Here is a 19,699-nt window from a genome sequence, read left to right as displayed (position 1 = left end):
AATCTATGTAATGGTCTGAAGCATGGGATAAAGAGGATGGTTCTCCTGTGTCACGAGGCCTAATTGCCCGTCATCCTGTTATAGAAAGAGACATCACCATGTTCCGCGTGTGCCCTCTACAACAGCCTGCACTGAAATTAACACCTTCATAACATCTGGTAAGGGCCTTTCTGGGCCAACAGAACAGCAAGGAAAGATTTCTACTGGGATGTGTTCTGCTCCTTAATCTCAACGCCCATCATACACACTCATGTAGCGAGCACACACATGAATACGACAGACTGCTAGGAAAAGATACACACACACATACACACACACACACACACACACACACACACGCACACACACACCTCGCAGCCTTTTTTCTCTTCCAGCAGAGCTGCCTGTCCTCTGGTTGACCGAGCCAAGCCTACTGGCAGCTTCCTTTGCAACAGGCTTGGGATGAATATAAGCCGCGAAAGTCTTCAAGGTTTCAACAAGATAGAGATGGAGAGGAGAGGGTCATGTTATTAACGTGCTCCTTCACAATAAGAGACTCCAAACAAACGCAGAAAGCCAGGAGAGGCCATCCTTGATGTTACATTATCACCTCCGAATGTCAAGGGAAGAGTAGCATCCTGCTCTGCATATATTCGAAAGTATAAAAAGGTCCTCTTCTTTGTTTGTTTGCTTCAGTGAGCATGTTACAGCATGACACACGGGTCGGCTAACAGTGTTGGAGAGTCAAGGTTCACAGGTCAGAGTGCTACATGATAAGAGACGAGGTCGGCAACCTTGCTAGTGCATCACCTCCTTTAATCGCGTTTCTGAGGATGCACCGACTACTTAGCAGGTACTGGTCAAGGTTGGGGCGAGGGTAAGGAGTGCTGATCCGGGATCTGTTTGCAAAGCAGCATGTAACCACACAACACTTGGTGACCCTGAGTGGTGAATTACAGCGTGTAGAGAACACTGTGTTTGTTTGTTTGCTATAGACAGGGCTATGGACTGTGGTTGCGGTGTAAAATCAGAGATGGGTCCTCGCATTGAACCCAACCAAAGGAAGCAAGGCCCTTCAGTTCATTAGGAAGTCTGTACTCAAGTGTATTCTTTTTTTTGTGTTTTCTCTCTCTCCCTCTCTCTCGCTCACCCTTCACAGTGAGTTCAGCACAGATTCCTTTGGCATTACCCTCAGCCCAGACTGCTGGAAAAAAACCGCAGCGCTCCGGATGCTGACCCCTTGCTCGGCTCAGCACAATGCTTTAATTTGGTGCGTTGTTTAAAGTAATTAGAAAGCCTTTTCTCCTTGTTTTCGCTGCTATTCTTTTCTGTTCTCTGCCAAGCGCGAGACTGTGAGGCGTCCATGACTTCGGCTTGATAAAGGCTGGGTAGAGGAATCCAGGGGACCGGGAGAGAAAGTGAAGAACGCAGATACTGTATCGCTCTCGCTGTTCCCACTTTCCCCCTGCACCACTGCAGATCTGAAAACAAACAGGGACAGGACTCGGGGGATGCTTGTGTCTGAGTGCGTGTTTGTTAGAATGTGTGTATGTGCAGCATTTGCAAACACAAATGCCTTAATAAAATAATGAATGCTTACACTGATGCATGATACACTTGCTGTATGTTTTCAAGTTTGACACAAGACAGTAATGTGACAACTGGATGAGGCATAAAGTTGACAATGGAGAAAATGGAAAGAGATTTTACAAATCCTGAGGCAGTAAGAAGAGAGACGATGATTGTCAGAGAAGGTTGCTTTTGTCAGCTAGAGATCTGCATCGATAACCGGTACTAATTTGATACCACTTCCGGGTATCAGTTACACCAAAATATTGATCAGCTCCAGGACAAAAGGTGAAACTATTGGCACATACAGTTACTTAATTCTTAAATAGCTAAAAATCTATCTTTATCTTTAGTAATTCTGACATCTGTGGCAATTTCTCCTCTCTAACCAGGAATTTCATGTTTTACAGTAATTACAAGTTAAATTATTTCACTAATGCCAATCTTTTCTGAATGTTTGCACATCTTTTCATGTCTTATGACAAAATTATGGAGCGCAGAATCAATTAGCATACCGATAAGTATAGCTATCGTTAAGCAGTATCGGTATAAACACTGGTATCAATAAGATTGTAACAATACCCATCCTTAGTGTCAGCCATGCTGTCACAGCAGCAGCAGGGGAGAAGGAGCCTTAGCGGTGCTAGTCGTCGACAATTAATCCCACTTTCTTTTGATATAAGGTTGCAAATAATGTCTGCACACATTCACGGATACGAAGACAGAAAAATATACACACACATATTTCCCCCCTCAGACACACAGACAACTTCTGTCTCGGTGTGGACACCCTGTATTTTCCCACACACACATAGTAGTGCCGTGCAAAAACACAACTGGAGTGACTCACACATGCAAATGTAAATGCAAATGCCTGCGTATGAGTGTGGATGAGCTGTAGTTCTACACTTCGGAGGTGCCTGAAATCATAACCTTGGAATAAAAGAGAACATACCAGACTACATCAGAGGGCAGAGCACCATCATCATAACACGCACACAATATTCAGTATTCATGCATCAAGCACACACCTGCACATTTATTACAAACTGTATACTCCACCGCTGTCCCATTCTCTTCAACTGCGTATTTGCCTCCGACTATCTCACCACCTGCCCCGAACCGACTTCTCTGCATACCTGCCACTCACAAATACCAGCACGGACACTCCAATCCGTGCAAATCAAGACTCTTGAAGTGCATGAAGGGCACAATACAGTCACTTAAAGCCATTGTTGATTGTGCTCATATAAGAGAGCGAAGACATCTAATTGAGAGATGCCAAATAATAAACTTTGCAGCAGTAATCTCATGGCCAAGAAATATTCCTGGCTTCGGAGAGCTCAAGTAGATAAGTCCTTAAAATTCTAGCAAACACCTTCAAACCACACTCTGAAGATGATGATATTGAAGCAACCTTCAGGGGCAAAAACTCCTTCAGCTTGGAGTGGGCAGAAGGAAAAAAAAAATCCAGGCAAGTTGCAAAGTGAAAGATGAGCTACAAAGATTGGCAAAAATGAAAACGCAAACAGTGTTGGTTATAGGTGGTAGCAAAGGCATAAAATAGTACAAGTGACTTAGATAGGTTTGAGTCAGTTCAAAATGTGTATGAAGGTAAATAAAAATGACAGTGTTTAAATGTTACTGAGACAACAATGAAACTGAAAGATCCTACGGAAGTACAGTAATACGCGTCCCTATGTCCTCTTATCTCTGAGCATACGACAACTTTGTGGAACTAATCACAACTGTACTGCCACATTAAGAGGCACTTGTCACAGGAGTATCAACATGTTTTTTTTTTAATGTTCCAACCAGTTCCCGGGGTACTTGAGACACAACGGCCCCTTTCAAGGAGCAGAGAAAAGCAATTCTGCATGAAGTAGGAGTTACATGTACTTAATCGTATGTGAAGTGAGTGGCACATTACAAGAATATGTAACCTTTGTTGCCTCATTTTAATTAGGAGGTGCATGGGAAAAGAATATCATTAGGTCTGGATAAATACAAGCAGCAGGTGGGGGGACAGATCATCACGCCGGGTTTTGTCTTAAGGCATGTGGGATTTTTTTTTTGTCAAGCAATGTCGCCATCTACAGGCGGAGAAAAAAGATCCTCAGCTATTCAACTCTGTCTCATTGACAAAAGAAGTGTTTTATTTTTCTCTACTTGCAGTAGCAAACCTTTAATTCCTGACTTAACTGACTTTATCCGGTTTAAATACCCTAAATTACAATATGTACCACAAACTGCTGTAAAAACAACCAGGTTATTATCAAGAACAGATGGCTTGTATCTGTCTAACAGTGGTAGTCATACGTGGATTTTACTGTCAACTTCTTATACTAACAAATATGAAAATAAAGGGTTATAAATAATAAAGCCCAGCTCTGAAGACTTAGCAAATAAATCTGTTGTAAGTTCTTTACTGTTCATATATAATTCCATTGTTGTGTCAAAATTTCATTGACACACAGCAGTGAGATTTGGTTCATTACAATGACTGAATTGAATATCTCTTCCAAATCCAATCCAACCCAAAGAATCCTTATGAAGAGATAAATGTACACATACAGATGACGAGAGTCTGCGAGAAAATCTGAGGTCTGTTAACTGGTTATTTCCAACTGAGTCTTGGAGGAAGAAAAAAAAAAAAAAAAGCTCTTATTAAAATTAATCACTTCATTGTTCACGCTCACTCCACAGTCCGGCTCTCTCTCTGGTTTTCACTCTCTGCTCTCCAAATGTGCCTGGCCATGATTAAAACATGTCTGTTTCTCCATGACATTGCTTTGACATCATTTAATTGGTATAGAGATAAAAAATAAATGAATTAAATAAATATACTACCAGGTAAGTGGCGTAACGTAGCTCAAGGTGACAGCCTATTATTTCTCCCTTTTCTTTGCCTCAAAGAAGGCAAAGTGAGAAATGTGAGATTGCACTGAAAATGCAGCTTCTCAAGGGGCAGATGGAGTTCTTCTTTTTTTATTATTAAAAAATACATATATTCTGATTTTTTAAATTAAATCCCAATCTGTTTTACGTTTACGACTGCAACTTAATCAAAAGGTTTATTGGGAATGAGTTTGTATTACGCTCAACTTGTTGTTGCTTTCTTACTCATCTGTACATCTATAGCAATCGTGTTTGAAACACAAGTATGTACCATTTGTATTAAGCCGAGTATCAAAGCGGTGTAATGTCAGTAAATGTGATTAAGCAGAACGATCATGAAACAATGGTGCCTGAGTTGCCACGCGAGAGGCTTTTTTCGGTGAAATGAAAAGAAGCTATGAGGTCGACTCACCACGTCTTGCCTGGTATCCTTCCCCGATGCGATGAGGATATAGTTCCAGGCCAAAGGCAGCAGCAAAGCCAGAGGAATCATATAGAGTTCAAAGTTCCAAACAACGATGACAAAAAGCTGTGGAGAGGGAGAAAACACAAAACCGTCAGCAGAAGAAAAGTGGTAACAAAGAAAAAAAAGAACAGTGTGTGCGAAGAATGTATACATTCAAGACCCCATAGTGACCCTCATGAGGCAGAAACTCCTGAGAGCGCACACCGACCATATGTGCGATTGGAAACGGCACGCATTCAGAGACATTCATATGCAGAGTCAGAACCAGCATGGAACAAAGCGTAAAAATAAGATTCGGTTACAACAAAGATACAGGCCTGGTGTCGGAGGTTCGACACCCTGACCCCCGGAGGCTTTCTGGGCCTGCAGCTGAAGAGGATGACGATGAGGATGAGTAGGAGCCGTCAGAGCTCCTTTCCTCCTTGCCAATCATCTCAGGGGCTGAGGTCGTGTACCGTGTTCAGCCGCAGCACGTCAAAGCTGACCCTTCCACACTCAACCCCAAAACCCCAGCATCTGACCTCACACACCCCACACCCCGAGTTCCCTAACCCTGTCACTCCAAGTCCCAATACCCTCTCTTCTACCCTAAAAGACTCCTATGCCCCATCTCTAACCTTCTCTGCACCCATCTGCCAAAATCACAACCTCTATACCTCCCCTCTCATCACCAAACAAGAAAAGTACCATCTGAAAATTAACCTTTGCTAAAACCCTGTATTCTGGCTTTGGCAGGGCTCTTTAGCCTTTGACAACAGATTAATTCGGCAGTTGAGTAAAGATATATGTGGGAAAGTAAAATTGCTAATGACGGAAGCTTGTTTTAATGCAGCGGCATTGTGCCATCCGTGAGAGCAGCCCCGTGGCAGCCATTTCAAAAAAGTTTCTTGCCGGGAATAAAATCTGTCAGAAACGGGAAGGCAGCGAGATAATGTTCATCTGTTTTAATAATTTCACGTGTATGTTGAGAGAGATTTTTAATGATTGATAAGACCTCGGCGGCAATTACAACAAATGCTGAAAATGCAAAGCATGCCTAATGCTTAATCTTTTCTGGAAAAACATATTTATCAAATTCAAGTACAAGAAAATCCATTATTTAAAATGTGAGCAAAGAATACTTTAAATTAATAACTCGCTGGAAGGAATCAGTTTTGATGGGGGACTTTAAGAGTGGCGGAATTGAGACTATTACTGTATAAAGCAGATTTATTGGTGTGTGTACCAATTATGATCTATCCTGTCTGGCTGAGCGGCATCAACAAGAGAGAGAGAGACAGAGAGCTTAATAATCAGCAATCAAATAGTTTAATTTTGTGTGTGTGTGTGTGTGTGTGTGCGCAAGTGAGAGGGCGAGAGGAGAGAGAAAATAAAGCTCTTCATTGTGTTTACAGTCTAAGGTTAATGTGAATATGAGGTTCAACAGCCCCTCAAGAGTGTGTCTGCAGCTCTGCTCTTACTGCTGCAGAGCCGGTCAGACACCAAACCGTACACACACCACACACACACACACACGCGCGCATGCACACTCGTTGTCAGTATTTCATTTTCCTTGCACACGCACGCACAATGCGTCCGAATATCAATGCAAACAACTCGTCACACTAACAACACAATTAAACAATTACATTCCCTCAACTTTTTCCGCTTCTCCTTATGAAAGAAAAAGTTTGAAAAGGCTCACATCCAAACTTTTTGAATAGAGCTGCAACTTTATGTTAATTTAAACCAACAGACAGTGAGTACACAAAGCAAAAAAAAAAATAGGCATAAATTAAACATTGGAAATGTCCGGTGCATTTGAATAATGCTCATAGCAAAATGTCCTCTTTTTTTTTCAAATAAAACCTGAGTGGCCTTGGTACCATAGCCGAATCTCCCAAAAGGAAATCTTTCTCTCTCAGGCTCAACTTCACTTTCTCACACACAAAGAGGCTTTCTCTGATTCAGCTGTGTAGGAGAATTGGAAAGAAAACTATTCAATAATTCATATTTGTATACTAATAAGAAAAACAACTGTTTCCCTTCATACATCATAAAAAAGATGTTAGACATTGTAAGCTCAGCAACGGAAACCTGCGCACAGACAAATCCAGCAACACATGTTCATACACACACACACACACACACACTTCCTCTACAAAATACAACCATCCTAAAATTATCCATCTCGCTACAAATTATAAGGATTTACAAATCTCTGTAACACCGATAAACAATGGAATCATTTCTAAGATAACAATGTGCAATAGAGGTGCAGAGGCATGACTTCAAGTCAAACAAACAAAGGATCTCACTTGTTTTAAGCCTATTCTGGTATAAGCTATAAATAACTGCACACTTACAAACATCTTCAGACACACACGGCGCTCCTTTCAAATACTCTGCTATAAATATACCGTACAGCAGGCGTGTTATTCATTGTAAAGACATTTAGAGTCTGGTCCTCTAATCGCTTATGATAAAGTTATCACACAACAGACAAATTAATTGCTCCTCTCTGTCTTGATGTTTATATGAAACCTTAATACCCTCTTTTATGTTTTTAAAAAAAAAAATCTTGCTTTCTTCTCCATTCGCCTGAGGTTGTATAACCTGTCGTCCCCCCTTCGTTCCTCCTCCATTTGGTTATAGTAGCTGAGGGCGAAGTTTTGACTGGCAGCTAGAGGAACCGGACACCCAGGCTCAGCAGTGGCCGGCCCTGCCCCGTCTCCATGCCCCCCGGCTGGGTAATAGGGGCCCTGCAGTGCCTGGACCTTTCCACCAGGACTGGGAGATCACAGCCACCCCCCACTGCTCACTACACCAGATAGCAGGCTCCTCGCCTGGGGAAGAGGGAGAGCGAAGGAGCCCGCTGTGGATGTCAGTGACCAGAGGAAGGAGGAGGGAAACGAAAAACCAACAACAACAACAACGATGAAGAATTCTGGATCGAACAGGAAAAAAGAGGGGAAAATGCTAAAGGAGGCTCCAGATGTAGATAACTCTGTGTGGTCAGAGACACATTATCTGGTGGTCGGCGACAGTCACTGTGAATATCTGAACGCGCACACGGAGGGAAGCTCACTATGCTCCACTTTTGCTTTCCTGATTAATACCATGGGATTATTCACTGTGTGCTCATGTGAATAAAAATATTCATATTATCATATCATCCTCAGCATATGTGCCTCATATCTTTACATTAGTGTTGAAAACATGAAAATAAAAGTGTAACTTCTCAAACAAAAAATGAGAGATGTCTCTTCTTTTTCCTTGTCATACTACCACATATTAAATACCGTCTGTGTTACTGTCTGGACCACCAAAGAAAAGTAGTGCTCCATATCCAGTTTTTGAATTAGTTAAGTTTTGATTAGATTTTTTCCCGACTCAAACTTCCGGCAGCTGTTTACCTTCACACAGCAAATCATATTTGTCATAAAACTTAATTCCCCTTTCTTTTTTGAAAATTGTGCTTCAACAAGTCTGTGCTGGAATCGGAAACAAAACACTCACTTGTCATAAAACAAAGTCAAATAATATTTCCCACTGTCAAATCTGCTAAACCATTTCAAATGTATTTGTAAAGGCTACACTTGAACTGGGCACGCTTCACATCTGAGCACAAGCTGAAATTCAAACGGAATGTTTAATTAAAATAGACAATCACAGGCGTGAACAAAGTAAAATCCACGGCGGTGTAATTTGTAATATTTTTGGCTAAAATATCAATACACAAAATCAGTAAACTAAATCATTTTGACAAGTCTCTTTAGTTGGATTTAATTACAGTTAGAACATTTGATGTGCTCTCTTATTATCAAGAAATCCCCTGAACACAAGAAGATATATTAAAAATGTTAACAAAACAGACAAGTCAAAATGATTTATTCAAGCGCTCAATGTGGCACGTTGAGAGCTCTATCGTGCATTATTTGTTTCAAAACACAACCCGCGTCCTTACGGCTCGGAGCCGCGGCACTGTGGGAGGGTAATATTCAGTACTTTGGCTTACATTAACCACACACCAGGCTAACTTTCCCCCTGCTCTGTCTCAGTGGAGTGAAACTGAAGTTTGGATTTCAGAGTTCCCCTTTATCTCTCTTACATCAATTTCCATGCTGGCACTAAGTGTTGCCAGATAGCAACTAGAAAGTCCTGTTAAGTTGAAGGGAACGCGAGAGGGAGGGAGACTGTGTCCTGTTTGTGACCGGACCTAGCCATCTATCAGTGGTGCTAGACTGCCCCCTGCTGTACTCTTGCAGAACATGAACCTACAGCACAATTAATGCTGTTCATCTGATAAAAAAAGGCAGCCTGAATGACTAAACCCAATCTGTCAAAGCCAGTCATTTTGTAATAACATGGAATATGAAAAATAAAGCATTCGTCATTTTATGGCCGCGGCGCCGCGCCTGCACACTGGTACCTGTGAGAAGTGAGGATGTTGTATCCCCCGACTTCTCGACAAAAAGGCTTTACACATTTCTCTGTTGAGTCTCAATCTCTGGTGATTAAACTCTGACTTGGTATTCTCTGTTAGTCATGCCACTATATTTCAACTATCATTCATTTTGCAAATCAGGAGAGCAGTAAAAATGTGAAAGTATATCTTTCAAAGCTGTCCCTTGCTGTGGGCAAAGACGAACTCCCGACTTTAAAACTTTTAAAAGTTAGACAGGTTCTTTGAAGAGGAGTCAAAGGAGCAATTTAAAGAGACCTGGAGTGGTGTGTACCTCTGACTGCTATGGCGTCTCTGCACTGTATGTGTGTGTATGTATGTGTATCAAACGGCCAGCCAGGAATGTGCAAACACACACACACACACACACACACACACACACATACACTCCAATAGTTGCTTCTGTACCTGTCTTTTTTTTTCCTTCTTTTTTTATTTCAGCAGGGTGAATTTTTATCTAAATGCAAAGCAGGTGATAGGTGCTCCAGTTTCCTCTAGAAGTAGCTCCCTTGTCTGGGCTCTCTTCCTGATAAGAGTCCTACTTTGCCTGACATAAAAGAGCCCGGTATCATTTCCCCTGCCTCCCCAACAACCCCCAGCTCGCTGCCCTCGCCCTTCCCCGAGCTTCACAAAGCTGCCTCTATTTGCTCCCAATTCAGGGCCCAATTGCAGATAAAGTTACAGCAAATTTGTTTGGAGGAAGAGCTGCTGAGGCCTGCGGTCCCCGGGGCAATAACAGCCTTGTCTTGCAGGGGCCGTGGGGAGAGCTGGCAGCAGCAGGAGAACAGAACCCAACACCGCTCAGCCCCACAATGGCCCCAGCTCTCCGGGAGGGAAAGCAAAGGGAGAGGAGGGAGGGAGAGATAAAGAGGAACAGGGATGGATGGAAGGATAGAAGGGAGAGACACTCAGCTTGCAGGTGTGGAGAGAGGAAGCAGACGCTTAACCCTGAGACAGGGAGACACCAAGACCCACACACTCACACACACACATACACACACACACACACACACACACACACACACACCAAAGGCACACACACGTTCACAGACACCACCCATCATGCAGGACAGGAGGTAACTCCAGTCCCGTCCATTGTGCCAACGCCTCAGGCAAAGCTGCCACGGTGGCTGATTCACTGTCGGGATGGGTGGGTGACAGCAGTGTGGGTGTGAGAGAGAGGAGAGAGAGGGAGAAAGGCTGTATGTGAGACTATGCGATATCTCTCCTTCTCTCACATGCACACAAAACACACACAACATACACACTAATCACAGCTGGCACTAATGGGCGATGCACATGCGGCTGGCATTGCAGAATTGGGCAGAAGGAGTGTAAGGGACCATGAAGAAAAATTTGAGCGGTTTTATGGAGGGAATGTTGTGAAGTGACACAGTATGACAACTGCATTCTGATGTACTATTCCATTCACGAGACCCCCAGAAAATATTTGAAGACACTTAAACGCCCCCCTCAGGCTCACTTGTGGTACAGAAGTGCACACATTTGTAAGTTTAGAGGGTGAATCGCCCACAATTCCACCTCTGCAGCTACAGCCGCGTTGGAAAAAGTTAAGTGCAACATCTGTCTAGAAAAGACAGCCAGGAAAGAAATACACGTGCACATGTGAACAGACACACATGCCCATAATCACACACAGCCGTACACCTTCATGAACGCACCACCTTGGCCAGATGGCCCCCCATAAAAACCCACTTAAAGAGATGAGCGAAGTGATTAAGAGGCCTCTCAAAGTGAGGGAGAAATGAGAGAGGGATGAAGAAATGGAAGGGTTGGGAGGGAGGGAGTACCTGTGTAGAGCAGAGGCCCTAAATACTCTGATGCTTTTAGCTAAGTGCGTACTCCTACGATAACACACTCCCAAAAGAGCGAGGGGGGGGAGTGAGGAAAAGCACAATGACACCTAAATTTCAGACTTTGTACAAACTATAAAACACAACGTCCTTGGCCTAGATACATCCTTTATCATCATCTGAATACTTTAAATCTAAGTGAGTACAATGAGAATATGAATAGTTGGCACTGTTACTCAGAAACGGATTTACTATACACCGTTTAAAAAAAAAAGGGTGAAGAGCTATACAAGGTAAGCATGCGCGCTGAGATGGAGGAGACGCTTTTCAAGGCTGCATCCTCCCCTCACTATTCACCATGCAGATTGGCAATTCTGAAGTGACCTTGTTTTCTGTGAATTCCTTGACATTTTTTTTTGTCTGACATTTTCATTTATTTCCAAAAAAAAAAGATAAGACACGAGAGCTCGCCGCGTCCAGTTCAGCCTTTGCGTGGTCGAAAAAAAATGCAAACGCGGTGCGCGCTGTGCTCGCACTTGAGCGCCCTTGCACACTCGGAGAGGGAAAATGTTAACTGATCAATACTATGTCTCTTCTGACCCATGTCTTGTGATGACACTGTGACCTGCTGTGCAAACACACACACACACACACACACACACACACACACACACACACAGCCTCTGCAGAGATGAAACTGGTGTCAGACAGCCAAATGCTGCTAATGTCTAATGGCGGCTGCAGAGACTCTTAGTGCCCCCATTGTAAAGGGCCGGGGCGGGGCGGGTCCACCTGTCCTGTAGCTACTTAAGTCAGGACACTAAACCAGACAGGATTAAATGCCTGCTCTGTCATCTTTAGGGTAGGAACCTCCATGCAGCCACTCACCGCCCCGCAGGAGAATGTCTTTTACTGATAGCTCTGCTGTCCAATTACACTTCACCTTTTAATACCAGACACAGATGACAGGAGGGAGAGAGAGAGAAAGAGAGAGAGGATGAAGAGGAGAGAAAGAAGCTGCCATTTCCACTGTCTGCAGGAACAGCTTGTCAAGCTTCAATAGATTGTGGCCACATTTTCTAAGTATTCGGACGCGTGCGTGTCTCATTTAAAGTAGTTTTTAAAGCCGCAACGCCAGCTCTCCGCTCATTTCTCTTCGAACTGGTGTAAAGACAGACAACCGCCACGTGTATACGATGTGCACTCGTACATTTAACACAAAGCCAGGAAAAAAGGATTCATCTAGACCATCGTACCGAGATATCTGAGTGTGTGTGTATAACAGTGTGTAGTGGGGTAATGTACTTAGCTGCGCTTGAGACATCAACAATCTCTCATGTTAGAGTGCGCAATTACCAGTGAAGGATCCATACTTTGTTAGCAGAAATGGCCCTACAGCCTCTGTGAGCCTGATGTGCTCCCCTACTGCATGTATGCAGATGCTAACTGGCAGTGTAATCAGTGAATTATGTGAGTATTGTCAGCCAGTATATCAAGAGTGGTATTGATCCATCAATATGAATGGGTTCGTTAAGGTTCATTCAAAAAGTGTGAGATATTCTAAACACTACATTTTACTTCCCCTACATTCAACTCTTGATAAATAAAATTAATAATAATAACGCGGCAAAATCATCTCTTTTTCTGAAGTAGAGTATGAGGGCCCGTTTCAGTTCTTCACGTCGGTTAAATTTGCAACTTTGTCCGTGATACGCTACAATTTATGGGAGTGTGTACAGTATGTAAAGTGCACATTTTACGTACCACAAAAGCACAGATGCTCCTCTGTGGAGAGTCCCATTCGAAGCAGCTGTTGATGTAGCAGCCTGTGTTGATCAGGAACATGATGCAGCGCCTAACTCTGTTGAAGTTGCGCAACAACAGCTGAAACGTAAGCAAGGACAGAACCAGTTAATATTCAAAACAAGGTCAGAAAGATGCTGCAGCGAGGAAAACAACATGGACACTTAACAACACACTGTACTGTGAATGCGTGAGTGACTGATGAGACTTTGTGTGGCAGGCAGCTGAGAATAAATGGGGAAGAAGCACTTCAGGTTCTACGACTTTTCCACATTAGCTGCACATGTATACCCTACGGAGAGTCGTATTAAATGACAAAGTAAACAGGAGCGAAACGATCTCCCGACAAACATAAACGCCGCTTTGACAGCCCATCTCTGATCAAGACATTTGTGAGGAAATACTGCTGAAGAGGTCAATTTGCCCTCCTTTATGTTTAGTGGAGGTCTGAATTCATCACCATTTAATAAGTAAATATGTTACAACACATAATTAGCGACTTGGTTAAAATGACAAACTGTCAGTAAGTCTGTCAAACCCTGTATTGTCTCATCGGGCTGTCACTTTCAAAAGTTAACTGGAGCATTAAGTTTTACAACTTGAAATTTGCAGCTCTGACCTCACTCTTGCTTCAATATTATAATAATATATTACAACATGATGACAGCACTGAGGACAGCGCTTTCCTCCTTTAGATAGCTATATATGGATGTGGACCGGTGCATAGGACAGCGTGTGACAAGCTGACTCACAGTGTTTCTTTAAGTCTCCTCTCCCAGTGATAAAGTTAAGTACAATAATAACAATTTCCTGAGCAGTCCCCTGACTGTCCTCCCTGAGGGTTCTCCGTGCATTTGGCCAAATATGAGAGAACTGGCTAACTGCTGTCCTCCCCCTGGGTCGCCAGCCATTGAGGGAATAGCATAACAGCAGCGCGGAACACCAACCACCCAATCAGGTCACCACCAGGAGAAAGTGCTCCCAAAGGACGCACCGTCTCTGCAGATCGCTGTTCAAAAAATTCTAGGCCATTATTTTACTCTCTGGGAAATCGTGTGCGCGTGTTTGAAAGTGTGTGTATACCGTGAGTATGCAGCATGTGTTTGTAGCACTACTGTAAAGTATATTGTGTTTCTGAGTGGATTTGCATGTGGTTAGGGGTGGCTTGGCTGCTTTGATGCTAGATGAGAGGAGGATTCCTCCTTCTCTGTGTATAATTATGTGAAGCGTTTTGTTGCCAAACTGAGGATGACTGTATGGTGTCCTGCTGGGGACACACAGACCCTGAGGACACCAAGAACTGTGAATCATCCATTTCCACGTTCCTCAGCGCATGTACTTGATGTACATGCTGTACTCTTCTGGGCTCATTATTGCCATAACTGCCTTGATAAGAACATTTAATTTTTCACAAGTTATTTCAAAGAGAGCCTTGAGTTATTCCTTAAAAACACTTAGAGAAGTGGTGAAGTCATTTATTCAGTCAAAATGTCATAATTACAATTAAATGGTTTTTGTTTGGCAGACAGCTTATGTGCTTTTTTCCCTTCTTTTCTCTGCGTGTGTGTCTGCACACTAAGCAGCGAGCAACAGCAGGGGAGCTGCTACCACACAAAAGAGCCCTCACGGGGCAATCCCTCCAAAGCAGCCAGTGACATCATCATTGCGAGACGCTGACATGGGTCATCTCTGCGAGTCAGAGGTGAAATGGAGATAAAAAAAAAGGATTCTGCACTTCGGAGAAAAAGCGCGGAGTAGGGTCAAGACACAGAGCAGCAGAGAAGGCCGGAACAGTGAGGAAAGAAGGGAATAGAAGGAGAGCTGACAAAAGGATGGTATGGGAGCCGGTGTGTGCGCGAGCTGTGCTGGGCTGGGCTATGCTTGGCTGTGTATGGAGCAGCATTGACTGCTGAGCCCAAACGGTCACTCATATGACATGTCTGATGTGGGCCAGCCCCTACCATTCAGCCCTTTGTGGTGCCGCCACACTGAGCGGCGTGACAATGAAGTGCAAAGCAGCAGTGGCAAAGAGGGCCAACTATAAGGATGACCAATCTACTTATGCACCCCAGAGCTGACAGCTTGACATTTCTATTCACCAGTCAGAGTGGCTGTGAGGGGTGGGGGGGAGATGGGAGAAGAGAGAGAGTAGGGAAGGGGAGAAAAAAAAACAAAAAAAAACAAAATGCTGTTTTTCCTTCAATCATCCTGTTGTATCTTGCCCACACAGTTGTTGTGGTTTACAAGATGCCACTCTCCAGGCTTGTTGGTTTTGCTTTAGACAGTTGAGCAGCGGTGGACACAGATAAAAATGAGGCAGAGTGGTAGAAGGAAGAGTGCCAGCTGCCGATGTACCTGTTTGGACACTCTGGGCTCCTCCTCGATGTACTTCTGCTCAATGGGAATCAACGTCCTGAGACCAGCCTTCACCTGGAGGGACGGAGCGAGCACAGCGCAGTGTCACACACAGCAAACGGTGAGAGTGAAATGACATTAACTTAAAATGATACAGGTAAAGATGATATGAAGTAGCGGGCAACTACATTTTGATTATTTCTTGATGTTTTTCCAACACATGGCATATTGATAAAACACTGCAGCAGATGTGTCGAGCGTGCCCCAAGTCAGAGGCTAAAGAGAGCGGGAGAGATAGCTGTAAGATGGCCGCTGCAGGACACACACAGCGGTAGTGAATGGGCGAACAAAGGCTGTTGAGAGGGAGTCTTCGATAATTAAAGCCAAAACGAGGACGAGGGACAAGGGACGAGGGATGAGATGGAAGCGAGGGGGGGGGGGGTGACAAACAGAATAGAGACAACAGCAGCGTGGGGGGTGGAGGGAACTAGCGGGATGGAGGGAGAGGATAGTGAGGGGGTGGGGGGGAGGCAAAATATAAAAAAAAAAAAATCAGGGAGGAGAATCAAAAAAAGCGAAAGGAGGACTTACAGCATTAAAAATCACGTCTATTTCGAGGAAGATGACCCCTTTTGTTGGCCCTGTCAGCTCCTTGCTTTTCAAGGCGTAGGCTTTGCGTTCTCCATTTTGGATCTGTGGGAGAGGGACATGACAGGCGTCTGTCTGGCAATACCCGGCTGAATCGGCTCCCCGGGCCACCTTTGAACCCCAGCTGCTGGCGCTGACAGGGAACCCAAAACAACTGTGGCAACTCTGACAAGTACCTGTTCATTACCCAGTGCAGCTCGGCTCTGTCAAACAGAAATTAACTATCCTGGGGAATCATACTGTACAGCAGAGCACAGATATATAAGACACATGGCTCTTTCACATGCTATCTATATTTTCAAATATAAGAGACACTTTACTTTTTTCTCCAAATCTCATCGTTCCATCTCTCGATCAGTGTCATTTTCACCCCTTCACTTTCTTTCCTCACACCTATCAATCTCCTCCTTTTTTTTCTCGGCCTCTCTTCCATTTTCTCTCCTTCCTGTCATCTCTTCCTCTTTGTGAAATAATAAAAGTCTCATCTGTGTAGTTGCAAAAATAACCTCTGCTTTTTATATCTTCCACTGCATGTTTTAATTCTCTCTCTGTTCCTCTATGTTCTCTCTATTATCCCCAAAGGAAAAGAAAAAAAGAAGTGCACAGAGAAATGTGTCTTTGACTCACATTTAGTAAAGGAATTGCCACTTTCCCCAGGAAGTCGGCGCTTCTGTCTCGGTCCTCGTCGTAAACAGTGACCTCGAGGACCGAGTGGATGTCCTTCACATTACTGGACCACACACAAAGACAACACCAGTGACATATATACTGAAATACGGGCGGCAAAGTGAAATGGTGTGTGAGCCATCACATCGTGCACAAGCTCCTTTAAATATTTAAAACACACAGAGAAGAGTTTAAAATCTGAAACACCATACGAGCCATAACAAATGCCTCCTATTTGAACACCCTGTATTACATTTACATAAATGTTTAAAAACTCCCATTAAAGTGCTTTATGTAATATTGCTCTACATTACTGCGTGAGCTAAGTAGAACTTAAGTGTGAAGCTCAGACGTGTCATCTTTTGAAAAACTAGGCTAGCAGGAAGATGGCTGATGTTATGTATAGAAAGGAGGCTATGAGAAAGACGTGCACTCAAAGAAAGACTAAATTAATCCATCCCATCACGGGGAATTCACAAGTTTGTACTCCTGGAATGAAATTGCATCATATATAGGGAATTATGTCAAGTTGAGACTATATTAACATTTAAACTATCGCCTCAGTATAACTATATATTTGAAAAAAAAAAAATCTTTTTTGAAGATGGAACAATGTGTTAAGCCCTCTTTTTATTCTATGTTAATGCTTTCCTGGATTTTTTTTTTATTAAGGAATAATATTAAGGAACACAATATATTTTAAAAACGTTTTTCAAAATCAAAATAGCAATCAAAACAATAAACTATGATCATTTTTCAATGCTCAGATTTGCCCACAATTTATTACAAAAAACCCCACATAAATATTTTTATCAGTACTATCAATTTTAAGAATTTATTCATATTTCTTTTTTTCATATTGTGACTCTTGCTCTGACTTTACCACTCTTTAATTCAAAGAAACACGTCGGTTTAAATAAATCCATTTTTAATTTCAATGCCCCAGTGGATAAGAATTTAATGTGTCTGTGTGCTGGCACACATGTGGGGTATTTTAAAAGCCACTCACAAAGTGAAGACCTTGTTCCACTCCGGGTTGAGGTTTTTGTAGACGGTGTGCGTCTGTAGCCGATCGTTACTCAGCTCCACGACACAGAATGGGTCACTCTTACCTGCACGGCACACACACACACACACACACACAAAAAAAGCAGAAAGGAATGACTTTGTTAGTGAAAACAGACACATAAATAGAGTCGATGGGAAACTTTTGTAAGCTTGAGGTTTCCAAGAAATTGAGAATCTCAAGTAATTCCACCATCTTTTGTCTATCTTCAGTCTCTCATATTATTAAGACATATAGTACACAGCATCCTCCTCTATACCACATGACAGCTCCAATAACCTGGACTTATCAGAAGTGTAATAATGTGATTCATTCATTTTCGGCCCGATGCCGTATATATCATGAGACAGTATATCAGTGGAACAGCTGCAAGCCGTTTCTATCAACACCCTGGGAACATGGACAACTAGAAGATAAGCTCCAGGACAACTGTGCCCTGGGCAGTCACGGGGAGGGGGTGGGAGGGTGAAAGAGAACGAAGACTTAGAGAATAGATGGTGCTGGGAACACAGAGGGCGATGTGGCTCTGAGGGCCAGATAGGTTCAAAGTAGACGATAAAAACAGCCGGGCAGGGGTGTGAGAAACATAGCAGGTCCGTGATTAGCGACTCCAAGCGAGTGGCGAGACAGGAGCCGGAGCGGCAAAGGCGCAGTGAAAAAAAAATAAAAATGATTGAAAGCAGGAACAACATGAGGATAAAATGATGAAAGAATGACAGAGAAAATACCTCCTCATCATCCCTTCTGCTTTGTTCCGTTGACAGCGATGTAAATTAATAAAAACAGCGGAAGGGTTTTGGCTTTTAAAATTGAAATGTAACTCTCGTGTTTGCTGCGGGGAGTTTTTACAAACTGGCAGCAATCACAGCTTCATCAATAACTCAAGTGACATTTTACAGTATTAATGACAAAACATATACACACATGTAGATTTATCTCACAGAATAAATCAGCTGAAAAACACAGGGATGACAAATTAAATTATTAGAGAGGCCTGTCGTTGCCAAAGATAAAACTTTAGTACACCATGTGAGAACTTGAAAGAGCCGTCCACGTTATAAAACAGATATGATATATGGTTCACCATAAATCATATTCATTAATGCTAATTCATTCTAACAAAACTTTCAATTCAGAATTTACTACAATTACGTAACTGTGCGGAGAGCGACCGGGAGGAGAAATAAACATAATCACAGAGTGAGTTCCTCCTCCTGAGAATAGAATACTGTACTATAATAATCAAAACCAGTAATGTCCTATATATCCTCTATTTGTTTACTAACGTCGCACATTTCAATTTCTTTGTACACAGACAGGAGCGAGACCGGCTCCCCATGCCTGCCAGCCCACCTCCCTTCGACTTGCCTCAAATATGAACTAAAAACAACACGACTCTTAATTCCGGCTTTGATCATTATTTTTTATCAAAACTGTTGGGAGCTATTGCGCTGTTTGTTCGTGCTTATCACTTGAAAAGGCTGGGTCAGGAAGTTAAAAAAGGAATATGTCCCAGACGATTTCCTGGGGAAAAATCACGAGGGTATTGAAATATTAGCGCAGCGGCCGCGTTGCATAACAAGACTCGATAAAGTTGGGATTGAGTTCAAAGCCCCCTGCTGCATTTGTGGATGTGCTGGGTGTATGTCCATCTGTGTGTGTGTGTGTGTGTGTGTGTGTGTGTGTGTGTGTGTGTGTGTGTGTGTGTGTGTGTGTGTCATTGATTGGTGTGATTTTCTTCAAATGTTGTGACAAGGGCAGGACATTTAGTGGGTGTGAAAAGTAAATGTCACCGTGATCAATGCCGAGCTGTAGGTGTTGCCTTTCATATCTGTTTGTGGCGCTTTATTGATGTAGGGTGTTTGAAGTGGATATTGACAGCTATGACTCCCACGACAGAAAGCAGGATACATTAAAACAGAAAGAAGACAATGGACTCAAGAGCCTACTTCCCAGTGCAGCTCAATGCATACAGTCTGTCCACCAAAGCA

At 43.0% G+C, this 19,699-nt stretch overlaps 1 protein-coding gene across 11 annotated transcripts in view; it reads right to left on the bottom strand.

The window, feature by feature from the left end:
• Nucleotides 1-19,699, bottom strand: part of mctp1a (multiple C2 domains, transmembrane 1a) — a 149,707-nt gene that overhangs the window by 35,780 nt on the left and 94,228 nt on the right. For all 11 annotated transcript variants that reach the window (XR_003984072.1, XR_003984071.1, XM_030417203.1 and 8 more), the window contains 6 exons: nucleotides 17,652-17,754; nucleotides 16,604-16,706; nucleotides 15,920-16,021; nucleotides 15,329-15,403; nucleotides 12,935-13,054; nucleotides 4,859-4,975 (listed from right to left, as the gene is read on the bottom strand). Coding sequence is in view for 9 of the 11 variants with exons in the window: in XM_030417203.1 (XP_030273063.1) it covers nucleotides 4,859-4,975; nucleotides 12,935-13,054; nucleotides 15,329-15,403; nucleotides 15,920-16,021; nucleotides 16,604-16,706; nucleotides 17,652-17,754 (620 nt within the window). In the remaining 2 variants the exon portion in view is untranslated. The remainder of the gene's footprint in view (nucleotides 1-4,858; nucleotides 4,976-12,934; nucleotides 13,055-15,328; nucleotides 15,404-15,919; nucleotides 16,022-16,603; nucleotides 16,707-17,651; nucleotides 17,755-19,699) is intronic.

This window comes from Sparus aurata, chromosome 5, assembly GCF_900880675.1.
Source record: "Sparus aurata chromosome 5, fSpaAur1.1, whole genome shotgun sequence".
In the NCBI taxonomy this organism is placed as follows: Eukaryota; Metazoa; Chordata; class Actinopteri; order Spariformes; family Sparidae; genus Sparus; species Sparus aurata.
This window is presented reverse-complemented; position numbering and strand designations above follow the sequence as displayed.